General features: G+C 46.9%; 1 protein-coding gene and 1 long non-coding RNA gene across 11 annotated transcripts in view; one reads left to right on the top strand and one right to left on the bottom strand.

Moving 5' to 3' along the window:
• The window catches only part of LEF1 (lymphoid enhancer binding factor 1), a 138,496-nt gene extending 128,637 nt beyond the window's left edge, over positions 1-9,859 (bottom strand). For 6 of the 9 annotated variants that reach the window (XM_002717171.5, XM_008267504.4, XM_051820129.2 and 3 more), the window contains exons 1-3: positions 9,030-9,859; positions 6,717-6,783; positions 5,191-5,324 (exon numbers count right to left, since the gene is read on the bottom strand). In XM_002717171.5, coding sequence (XP_002717217.1) covers positions 5,191-5,324; positions 6,717-6,783; positions 9,030-9,242 — 414 coding nt within the window. In that variant the 5' untranslated portion in view covers positions 9,243-9,859. Of the gene's footprint in view, positions 1-5,190; positions 5,325-6,716; positions 6,784-7,834; positions 8,389-9,029 lie in introns of those variants that run through there. The other 3 variants (XM_008267508.4, XM_008267507.4, XM_051820130.2) reach the window with 1 other exon arrangement.
• A 383-nt stretch (positions 9,860-10,242) lies between these two features.
• LOC103350731 (uncharacterized) overlaps positions 10,243-12,326 on the top strand; it is a 132,871-nt gene continuing 130,787 nt past the window's right edge. For both annotated transcript variants that reach the window (XR_011378317.1, XR_011378316.1), the window contains exon 1: positions 10,243-10,371. This is a non-coding gene — a long non-coding RNA (uncharacterized lncRNA). The remainder of the gene's footprint in view (positions 10,372-12,326) is intronic.

Below are 12,326 nucleotides of genomic sequence, written 5' to 3'. Positions count from 1 at the left end.
CCTATCAGGCTAGCATGAAACAATTCTAAGTCTTCAGGATTAGCTTCATACATACTGGCTCAGCTTGGCATAATCACTTAAGCAACAGCTTCACAGAAGACAAGCTGTAAATGAACATCCCCTTAAAAACAAAAACAAAAACAAAAACCACCTTTGGGCCCTTGGCAGGAATACCTATGTAATGTTAAGCTCTGCTTTCACCTCAGAATAAAACATAAGTGCTTTTCTACTGGCCAGAGACAAGAGCTGGCATGTTTCCTCTTTATAGTCCCAGTCTTTCTCTAAAATCAAAAGGAGAACAGTTTTATAAAATTCCAATTATGTCTATATTACATAAATGAGGATGAGGAACAACAGGAGTCAGAGAGAAATAGCCTTATATCTCAAAAAACTTTTCAAATATATAAACCAAAAATAGTTCTGCCTAAATGATTAATTAAAGGGGAAAAAATGTGCCATATCTCGTAAGAGTAACCACAGGAAAGACTGGATCAAAATAATGGGGTTGATGAGAAAAATCTGAGACTGAAGGAATACTTCAAAAATTAATAGACTTTGCAAGTTAGCTCAATTGTCTTGCTTCAGTGACATTACTGAATATTTCCAAGCTGTTTTCACATCCTCCTGAATCAACAACAACAACAAAAAAAACTACAAGGATCACTTTGAAAAAACTTATCTGAGAGTAAGGACCAGCTATATACATGCAATATTATCTCCAGAAGGATAACATGCAGTAGGTTCCTGGGACATTTGAATAAGCAAAGTGATCATAAGTTACCTGAAGGGAAGATGGCAGTAGTTCCCAATAACGCTATGATCCTTTCCCAACTGCGTAGCTATGAAACTACAAAGGAATCACACAGAAGAGGTTGCAGGCTCTGCGGAATTTTCCCACATAGTCTCCTGCCATCCACAATCAAATCTGATAGTATACATACTTTGTGTTCTGCACTTAGGTAAAAGGGAAAACTCAATATTCTTAGCTTCAAAAAATATACAACTTAAATGAGAAAATTTTAAATAATTTCTCAGTAGGTCATGTTAAATGATTCCTTGCAGTAAAGTGAAAAGAAACTCCCCCTTAAAAGTCTTATGTGAGGGGGTACGCATCATGGCACAGTGTGTTAAGCTGCCGCTTGCGACATCCACATCCCTTATCAGAGGGCCTGGGACTGAATCCAACTTCTACTTCTGATCCAGTTTCCTGCTAATGCACCTGGGAGGCTGTGAATGATGGCTTGTCTTGGGTTCCTGTCACCCATGTGGGAGACCCAGATGGAGCTCCTGGCTTCAGCCTGGCCCAGCCAAGCTGCTGTGGGCCTTTGGGGAGTGAACCAGCAGATGAAGATCTATCAGTCTTTCAAATAAATAAGTATGTAAAACTTAAAAAATTCTTTCACAAATATCTCCAAGAAAATCTTATATGGGCTATAAGTCAAAGTTTCCCTCTGTTCCTGAACTATTGCTGTGACTGTTTGCAAAGGCTATGCAACAATGTGACGGACACTGGTGTTCGGCTTACCTGATTAGAAAAGGCCACCTTAGCTCCTGAATTCCAGGTGTGAACAATGACACAATTAACTTGTCAGCAAACAGAAATATGAGGGACAGGGGATAAGACAACACAATGATAAGTATCATTCTGTTCCTCAGAATTCAAAATGTTGACTCCCTTCAGGTAAAAGTCACACAACAGAACCGAGTTATTCAAAATGATGAAAAAGCACCTCCTGAAACAGCATAGCAATTTCTACTTTAAAAACAAACACCAAATTCTAAAAGAGATAGTTGAAATGAGAACACCAATATTTTCCTTTCCCACCTGAAAATTCACTCCGAGAAAGAGCACACAGAACCAAAAACAAGGAAGTTCACAGCACTGCACTGACCAGGTGTTCTTGTGGTTTGGTGTGACTGAGCGGCAACGTTTGCTGCAGCTTCCTGCGCTGTCTGCTGCTTTTCCCTCCCAAGCATCTGCAGCGAGACGAGATCTTTCTCTGCTAAGGTGTTAAACTCGTGGGGCCGCACACAGGACAAATGGAGGTGCAAGGCACCGGGAACTTTCACTTGTGTTGAAGCTGGCCAAGCTCCCTGTTCACACGCTGTTCAGGCACACAACTGCCAGGACCTAACTAGGGATGTGAAGAACCATTTTTTTTTCTTTTAATGCTCTACCTTTTGCCTACAGGGATTTTCACGAATGAGGTTCAGAGAAAGAAAGGTTTGGGAGTACGCTTCTCACAAACTCTCCAGGGCCTGCACTCTGAAATATTTAACAGGCCCCTGCAACTCCTCTCTGAGAAGACCAACGCCTGCCAAAGAATTCTTTAAAATTCTGTGAGACCCATTTCTAAGATTTCTGGTACAGACACATCTCTAAGAATTTCAGTTCTAGGGGTAATTTGCAAATTAAAACTTCCCTTTAGAAAGCAATTGGCGGGTGTGTGTGTGTGTGTGTGTGTGTGGATTGATGAAGATGGTTCTCCTAAATAGGTAATGTGACACTCAGGTCATAGGTAAAAGCTGTTACAGCAGACATCCTGCAGTGTTTGAAACAAGCTAAAACGTATAGGATTGGTAAAATGAGATTCCAGCAGAAACATTTTTCTGAGAGCCAGATGGCCGAGCCAATACTGCAGTTCCATAAAAACAGAGAAGCAGGTAGGGAAGGGGCAGTCAGGTTCCCACCCCTCCACCCCCACCCCCAGAGGCTCTTCTCATCCCAACAGGTTGGGCAGCAGATGCAATAAACAAGCAATTGTTTGTAATGCAAATGCAACTCACAGGGATGCCAGGGGATGCTCTCTCATCCTAAACCCAAACACAAATGGTCACTCTGCTCCTGACACTCTCCATGAAAATCTATCATTCCGGATGCTAGTGACACAAACAGTCCTGTTCAGGACAGAGTTAAAGAGCAAGAAGGCAGAAGCGTGGTGAAGACGACAGGCTGTCTTCCGGTTAAATGTTTTTGATCTCAGACACATTAAGAACAACTGTTGGGTATTAAAAACCAATGATTGTAACTCACTTCAGTCGTAGCCTCAAAAAAAAAAAATCTAACATAGCCTTGTGGTTAACACTGAAAAGCTTCTGGAATTGTGCAAACTGCAGAATATCTCAAGAAAACATGCACAAAATAAAATTCAATCCAATAGGTAACGGAACAGAAACAAAGCAGCGGACAACAAGGTAAGATAATCGTCTCCGGATCACACTCCACTTTCCTCCACTCCACACCCACTGACATTTGTTCTGGTCACAAATCTTTCCTACACAAAGAATGCCTATCTGATTCACTGAACCTCAAAGTTTTAATACATAAACAATAAATACTTTCCGTTCTATCACCGTTTCAAAATGAAAGGTTGAGAAAAAGAATGTTGGGAGACGTAGGCAGAATGCTGGCTTAAAAAGGAAAAGAAGCATAATTTTCAATACTCTAAGGTATTATTTATAAAATCCAAGATTTTTATTACTTTTTAAAAATTGTTTTGAAAGGAAAAGTAGCTCATCTAGGGAATAAATTCCACAAGTACTGCAAGCACAGCTTAATATAAGACTGTTTTGTGGCTAGTTTCTATTCTTCTTAAGACACGAATTCGCTTTTGTTTCTAAAAAGTCTTCAATAATTTCCATTAGTTCTTATCTAAAATGTATTCTTCCTCTTCAGCCCCCTCAATCCAAAAAAAAAAAAACCTACCCAACAAATAAGTATCTGATATATTTGCATATTTAGTTTAAAAAAATATAAAGTCTCTTACAAGTATTTATTTGGGGTGGTCTCTAAAGATTAAACTCTACTTGCTTTTATTAATTCATTCGCCTTTTTTAGGCAGAAGGCTCATACGAATCACACAGACACCTCTACCATTAAGTATTTGAAAAACCTATTAAAATATGAAATAGCTATTTCCTATAGCAACCATTAAAAGATCTCCAAGATTATAGAGCCCAGGTTTCCATTGTAGCTACCATGTGGAAATTTAGATAAATCTTATTTCCTACCTGAGAAGTCAAGTATCCTTTTGAAATTTATGAAAAAAAAATAATTGCATTAACTTCTAAATCATAGTGTTTACATCAAGAGATTCTACTTCACACGCTTATCAATTCACCAACTGAGGCCTACAGACCGGCAAGACAACCACACATCCTCTCGCTAACTGCTCCTCACAAGACAGTGCTCTCTGACACTCGGCCAGTCTTCTGCTCCCAGGCTTGGCTCACTGAGGCATTAAACATACTACTTTTCTCAGGTATTTGGGATGGATTTTTTTGTTTTTCAGCTGGTACAAGTGCTACACAAAGAAGGGAAAACCAGAGGATCCATTATCGGATCCTAGATGTGACCCCAGGAGAGTTGGTGAACCCAAAACCCTAATCCCCCAAACACACAGATAGATGTTTTTTGTTGAGGGTTTGGGCAATGTCAGGAGAATGGGGCTGGAGGGGATGATCCTCAGAGAAAACTCTGCCACCAGTATGCATGTTCACATGCTACCCAGGCTACCACGTAGGCATTTCTCACTGTATAAATAAGGTTTCCACTTCCCAAGCAAAGATGAGTGTCAACAAGTAACAAAACTCAAATTCTTCATATACTGTAACTGCTTCAAGAAGTTAAATGCCATTGAATTTCTAGAACTCTACTAAAAGTTAATTGATCCATGAGACAACAAAGGAATAACTTTCATTAGGTTATCTTCAAGTGATACTCTCTACACAATAAAGCAAAAATAGCTCATCCCTCTCATGAGATCTTAAAAAGACATTACTAATACAATAGAACAAAACATCGTTTTTAAAAAGAGCTGAAACAGTTTAGGTTGTAGACAGCTCATGGGTGTTGAAAACTACACAGTCCTTACTTAACTGAAAGATTAAGTCATTTTCCCCCTCTCATCAGCACAGAAAGCACAAGACTCATAAAATCATGGATATGTTGATTTAACTTCATTTATTTCATGAACTTCTGATTAGTTATTCATCGTCACCAGTAAGCCAAATGTAAGACATCAAAGGTAGCACTATGTTAAAATAGCCACTCCTCTTAATAGCTCTAATTTAGCAGTAACTGATCATATATAACAAAAGCATTCCCAATGAGTTTGAAAAAGCATTCTGCCCAAACACAAATTAATTTGCACTTCTGAAAATTATTTGCAGCATCAGCATGTTACTCACTGTTCTCGGGATGGGTGGAGAAAGGGATCCATTTGACATGTATGGGTCGTTGTTCATATTTGGCATCATTATGTACCCAGAATAACTTGAGTAGGAGGGTCCCTTGTTGTAAAGGCCTCCATCTGGATGCTTCCCTGAGAGAATCCACAGAACAAGCAATGTATTTTTCATATCACTGCATCTTTTAGCTGAAAATCTATTAGTTCAAAGACAGATCAGACCTCACATAAAAGATCTGTTTACAAAATATTTTAACTGGATTATTACGCTCCATTTTAGATCGACAGTATTTATTCTCTTAAATGGCTTAGCAGCAAAACCAGATGTTTAAAAAACATGTGGTTCAATTTACTTCAACTACTGACTGATGTTTTTACAAAAATAAGTGTTATCCATCTAACTTAATTTGTTTTAGTACCAACAAACTGGACTAAGAAATACAAAAACTTGAAGGAACACAAACAGAAAACTGCAATGTGAATGTAGTGTCATCTAACTACACACACACAAATTTACACACATGAAGCTAGGCTTTACCTTTTAGGCAAACTCAATAATCACACCTGTGCTTCTAAATTTCTAGATTTTACTGAGGGAAATCGTTGTTATCTAACACATGGGCAACTACCCAAGTATCTAAAGGATTAACTCTGGGAGGCTTAACTTTATGAGATACACTTACATCATTCTACCAAAGAAATATGTGTGTGTGTTCAGCTGATAGGGTTCCTCTCTTTAATCTGTGTAACTACTTGAGGCTGAGGAACCAGCCCGATCTAGGGTGTCCTTCCCCTCCTTTCCCGCTGGACACACTGTATGTACCAACACTTCATTCTGCTCAGGATAACGATTAAGTAATTAAGGGAGAATAAAAATGCAGACTGGGTGACAAATATACCACAAGAGTTGTTTTAAGGAATCCAAGTCACAAAGAACTCCCCTTAAATATAAACATGATAATCTTCCAAAAAATTTTAGCAAGAATCAGAGATGAGCAGAACATCTTATCAGGTTTGATGTATTGGTTCCTAAAAATTTTTACATTTTTACAAGCTAGATTCTGCTTTACTAAGCCATATGTAATCTGCTCATTTGCTGCTTACTTTCTCACTGTAACAACAACAAAAAAATACGCCTGCAATTCTGCAAATGAAAATCCATTCAAAACTGTTCTTGTTGGAAAATAAATTTATGTAGACGGTCATTCTTAAAAAATAATGCATGAGAAAATACGAAGGACCTAAGCTGATTAGAACTTAAAAGCAGGGTCAGAAACTCATTGTAGACATTCCCACTTCCCTAAGGAATCAGGAAACCAAATGAAACACAAAGGCTGCGCACTTTTTCAGAGACAGGTGTTAAATAATGTAACATACACTACAGATAAGCAGGAAGTTTCCTAGGTTTTCTCTTTTTGTTGAAACAGTGGGCATGCTCCTGTCAACTCTAGTCTCCTTTTTCTTGAGCTCAAATAAAAGTAACATCCACACAGCCTACATGCTACATAATAAAAGCCAGTGGCTTACCATCATCAGGATGTTCTCTGGCCTTGTCGTGGTAGGACTCCTGGGAGGCTTGAGCTTGTCTGGCCACCTAACAACAGGAATCCCCACCCCCAAAAGAAAAAAAAATCACCTTAAATTGATAGTAATAATGATGCGTGTGTGTGTGTGTGTGTGTGTGTGTGTGTGTATGTGTGTTCCCACTGGTACTTAAAATAGGAGGTGCAGGTACGATAAATCTACGAGGGGTAGGTGAGGATTGAGTACAAGGGAATTTTTCTTTTTCTTACCAAGTACTTTTGACTATTAGTAAGTAACAGAAACAACGAAAAGATACTCAATATGGGAATGATCCTCGCGCCGTTTGCCTGCTGCTTACTCAAACATATCCAGCCCACTTGGATGTCTAACAGATAGGTGAAGTTAACGGGGCTCAGCCTCGTGATAGCATCTTCAACCACTGTTCGCTTCAATCGGATCTGATTAAAAGCACGCTGAAATATCACTTTTCAACTGAAAAATGACAATTTAAACGTAAGCCAACCACTTGGATGGGGGTCTTAAGGCAATTGCCTCAGCGGGTCCCAGCAGGAGCTCCACCACGGCTGGCTGCGCACTGGCTTACAGGAGCAAAATCTAACAGTTCTGTGGTTAATTTGAGCGTGGGGCTACAGACATCTAAAAGGTAGCCCAGTTAACATCAGTTTTGGTAACCACCATCCACCCAGGCTCAACCACGTGCAAATCAGTGGTATTACCCCCTTCATCATCTTCTCCGCGCCTGCCCATGGCCCAACTTCCCACTGGGGTCAATCAAGACTGACAGGGCCCTAATACCTGGGGTTCCAACCATAAAAGTGTAGAAAATGTGACGTGGCTGGAAAATGTATTTACGGACAAGGGAGGACAAGCAGAGAGAAAGAGCTGGGCAGGAAGATTAAGTGCTTTCGAGGCTGTTTGGTCCACTGGACGTGTGCCCTTCCAGTGACCCCCTGCCCCCAGTGCACAGTCACAAATCTTTTACTTGGAAGTGGGTGCACCCTAGGTACCTCACTACCCGCCCTCTGCCCCGCTTCCCCTAAACTGGAGCCAGGGCTAAGGAACACCACCCAGGCCCCCAACCTTCCAAAATGCGTACTCACCCCTGCCATTGGGATAGAGAAGGGAACTCTGAGGTGCTCTTAAACGTGTTGTTTAAACCCCAAATTGTCCCCGCCCCCAAAACCACACGCGTTCCTTTTGGGGGTAGAAGGATGCCATTTAAGGCAAAAGGCATACCCTCCAAGTTGCTTTGGGGGAAAAAAAAACGTTGGTGAAATCATGTGGGTGTCAGGACTTTTCTACCGGATTTCCTCTGGCGGGTTTCCCAGCTGTCGAACCCGGGTGGTCAGCCGAGTGGCGGACGTGAGGGTCCACCCGCGCGCAGCCGCAGCCCCGGCGGCCGGCCCGCGCCTTCCCACCGCCGGCACCCACGTGTCTCTATTTACCCTACTCAGGTTACCAGCGCGCGCCCGCCGCGGGCCTGCACATCTGATAAGGGCTTCTCCCGCTTCCCCACTCAGCCCTGTCGCCTTTTTTCTGCAGAGATTCAGGGCCTGATTCCGGGTCAAACCCCGAGTAAAGGCGTCCTTCTTTCTTCTTTAAGCGGCGAGCGCTGGGGAAAACTAGGGTTGGGCAGAGGTACGCGGGTCCCTGGGCGACTCGGCTTAGCATGCGCTCACCCACAGCCCCTGGCAGCCACGGGCACCGAGTCCCGCGCCGCCCCCGCAGCCCAGGCGCGCGCCCCTCCGCCGGCACGCAGGCTCCGCGCGGGCCCCGCTCGGGAGCGGTTGGGGCGGCCCCGCCTGCCGGGCCCGGCCCACGCTTGCCTCCCCTTCCTCCCCTCCGGCTCTGCGAAGCCTTCGGTGGTTTAACGCACTTTTGCAGACACCCACCGAGACAGCGAGCGGGTGCACGCCGTTTTCCGTCCTGCGTTAGAACTCCTCACTGTGTTCAGACGGCCTCTCCTGTATGCCTCGCGCCCCTCAGCCCCGCCACCAAACCCGGGCACGAAACGTTAGGGGCGAAGGGCAGCTTTTTCCTGCCCGCAAACCAACCGTTTAGCCACCGAATCCCTAAACACTTGGAGTGAGTTTACCTGCACGCCCCTGCTCCCGCCCTACACAACCACGGGGAATGGCGATCCAGGGGCCCGGCCAAACCCACCCCCCCTCCCCGCCCCAAACGACGGCCCTACTCGGGACCGGTCACCGGGACTGGCCGGCGCTTCGACCCCCTTCCTCCCTCTCTGCTCCCCGGGGCCGCCACGCTCCCGGGTTCGGCGCGCGGCCCGCTCACCTCGTGTCCGTTGCTGGCCGGGATGATCTCAGACTCGTTAACTAAGGAGGACTTGATGTCGGCCAAGTCGCCTTCCTCTTCAGGGTGACTGATCTCGGCAAAGATCTTCTCCTTCTGGGGATCGCCCTCGTCCTTGAAGGGGATCATCTCGTCCGTGGCGCAGAGTTCCGGGTCCCCCCCGCCGCCGCCGCCTCCCCCGGAGAGCTGGGGCATCCCGACGGCTCAGTAATCTCCGCTCCTCTGCGGGAGCACCCGCGGCGACAGCCGGAGAGGAGGGGTCCGCGCAGGTCGCAGAAAGGGGGAGGGAGAGTTGGGAGAGGGTGCGGGAGGGAGGACGGCGGGCGGAAGCGAGGCGGGCGAGCGCGGGGCCGCCGGCCGGTAGCCTGAGCAGCTGCGGCGGCGGGATCGGCCGCCTGCGCTTTCCCGCTTCGCCGAGACCAGCGCCGGCGCCTGCCCCCACGGCCGAAGGGCACGGGAAGGCGAGAGCCGCTGCAGCTGGCGCCTCCGGGGCGTCTGTGCGGCGCCGCGTGCTAGGCTAGCCTGCCCCGGCCCGGACGGCTACCCCGCGCCCCCCGCGCCACCGGGGTCTGTGGGCCCAGGACGCAGACTCGGAAAGGAGCACGACTCCCCAAAGTGCAGAGAAAAGGCTAGCGGGCGCGTCTCCGCGCAAACCTATCCACCGTAGCTTCCTCGGATGCCGATTTAGCAGTCTGGTTTCCGAGAGAAGAGAGGGGAGCCGGGCAAAAAGGCTCCGTTTACCCCAGCGGAGAAGGTGCGAGGAGAATCAGAAGATAATGAAATGTCCACTTCCTGAAGGGCTTAAAAAAAAAAAAAAGCCGCCTGGGCCAGTGATGTCCGTTTTAGAGCTGCTTCTTTCCTTCCCCTTCGCTTCAGTTTTCCTCCTTGAGGAGCATTTAATCTGGAGGAGGAGGCGGAGAAGGTGGGGGCGGAGGAGGAGGGGAAGAGAAAGAGAAGTTGTTTGCCAAGAATAAAGTTTGTGCCGAGGAGCGCGGGGAATCGGCGGTGCAGAGCTCGGCGGGGTCTCGGGGAGCCACAGCAGGGGCCTTGGGCCCAAACGCTTCAGCCCGCAGCGCGAGCCGACACGCACGGGCAGCCCGACCCCTCTTTGTTCCCGGCTCGAGTTTCTCGGGCCGGCTGGCTCGCCGCTCTCCACGCCTCCGCCGGCCCGCTCTGTCCAGGCGGAGAGCTGCGCCCCTCGGGTTCGCCCGGCAGAAGGGAGGGGACTCTCCGAGCTTGGCCGCTTGCGAGGCTCCGGGCGCGTCCAGGCTCCTCGGCCCGAGAGCGCGCAGCCCGGGTGCGTCCTCCGCGCCCAGCCCCGCAGGTGAGCGGCTGCGCCTCCCCACCGCTTCTCCTCCTCCCGCGCCTCCGCGGCGCTGAAAAGCTACCCACTTGCGTCGCTTCTCCTCCCTCGCCCCTCCCCCGTCTCCAGCTCTCCTTGGCTGCCGGCTGGAGCAGGGGGCGGGAGGGAGTCGGCGAGAAGGAGGTGGTGATTGAGGACTTTCCCCCCCTTTTTCTTTTCCCAGAGCCTGTAGGACGAGTCCTAGTTTTGGGGTGTGTGTGTGTGTGTGTGTGTGTCCGCGCGCGCGCCTGGAGGAAGGGATCAGGCAACTTGGCAAGAGAAGGAAGGGAAGAGCGGGCGCCGCTTAGAACCCACGGAGAGGCACGCTTTGCTCGCGTGAAATTGACAAGAAACTCTGCCCAAATGGCTTAACTCCACCATCTAAGCATTTCTCTTGCCCCCTCCCCATTCACTCACCCACTCCTCTCCCTCTGCCAATCTCTCCCCCACCTTCTTTCCGCCTCCTACCCTCTCTCCCTAGCCCAGGCAGGGGGAGGAAGATGAAAGAGAAAGCCGCCGCCGCTGTGATCGACACCGCAGTGATGGATGCTCTGACAGGGGATGAGGCGGGAATCGGGGACTGAGGAAGAGAAGGGGGAGATATAATAGACGTTGCTGAACTAGTAAGAGAAGAGAGGCAAGAAGGACATGGTAAAGAGAGTTGTGGCTTCCCTAAACATCATGCCACCCGCATGCTCTTTGTAGAGAAGGGACAAGAGAGCACAGGCTAGCGAAAAAAAAAAAAATCTCCAGGCTTACCGAGAAAAATAGGACGAGGAAGAAGCAACTGAAGACTGAATCCCAATTATCGCTTTATAAACAGCATCTCTTTCATTGTGTCCTCACCACGGGATCTGTTTACGCTAGGTCTCTCGTGGGTTTGGGGAGATACGTGCCCCAGCGTGTGGGAACCTCGTAGAGAACGAAAAGACAACCCGAGGAGGAGGAGAAGGCAACAGGACCCAGGAGAGCGAAACCAGAAGAGAGAGGGAGGACAGGGCAGTCCCTGGCACCTTGGACTGGGCGCTGAAGGTGCAAATCCGAATCCAACCCCCAAAATTCCCCAGTCTCCACCGTCTCTTTGATGCATTTTGTACAAGGACAGAACTTTTAAGGAGATGCTTTGTGAAAGTCACAGTATAAGCGAAGCTAAAGTTGGAAAACACAGTTTGTACCTTGGCTCTCAAACACCCTCAGTTTAAAATCCAGGCAAAATCATGTCCAATACAGTAGCCATCTATAAAACCTCAGAACAGTAAACAGGAGGCAGGAAGAAATGCATCTTCATCTCCCTTGAATTGAAAATAAGGAAAACAGGACACAGTCAGACTCTAGCTTTATTTTTCGGTAATCGTCAGGTAAAGTTCCCTTTTCCTACTGGTGAAACTGCGGGCTGCTGGACCTTGTATGAGTAAATGAGCACTTAAAACTTCACCTGCTGATAACTACTACTTTGGGGGATGGGGATTCACTAGGAAGCAATTTTTGAAACTATCATTTTAAAGGGTTCAGGTAGTCCCATAGAACGTGGTCAGTAGTCACAGGTAAATTCTTTCCGGAAGATTCTGGTAAAATTAAGGGGCTGATAAAGGGAGCCAGGAAAAGCAAAACATTAAATCCACTTTAAATATCTGACAACGCTATGCCTCAGAGAAGACGATATTCTGCTATCGTGTGCAAGGCAATAATTTTTAAAAATGGGAAAGCAACCCAATTTTTTTAGATGGCTGTGGCGTGCAACTTCCACTGAAATGAGGCGGCAGTGTAAGCCTGTGTCCCATAGATGTGAATATGTCACACATCCCGTTGGAAAATAGATACGGTTAAACAAAGTTACTAAGTCTTCCCATATCGGAGCCAATTTTATAGAAAAAGAACAGGAAGATGTAGTTTCCCCAAAGCAGCCAGAATACACGTTCCTTTTCATCAAACTCCCG

The sequence above is a fragment of the Oryctolagus cuniculus genome, chromosome 8 (assembly GCF_964237555.1).
Source record: "Oryctolagus cuniculus chromosome 8, mOryCun1.1, whole genome shotgun sequence".
Lineage (NCBI taxonomy): Eukaryota > Metazoa > Chordata > Mammalia > Lagomorpha > Leporidae > Oryctolagus > Oryctolagus cuniculus.
This window is presented reverse-complemented; position numbering and strand designations above follow the sequence as displayed.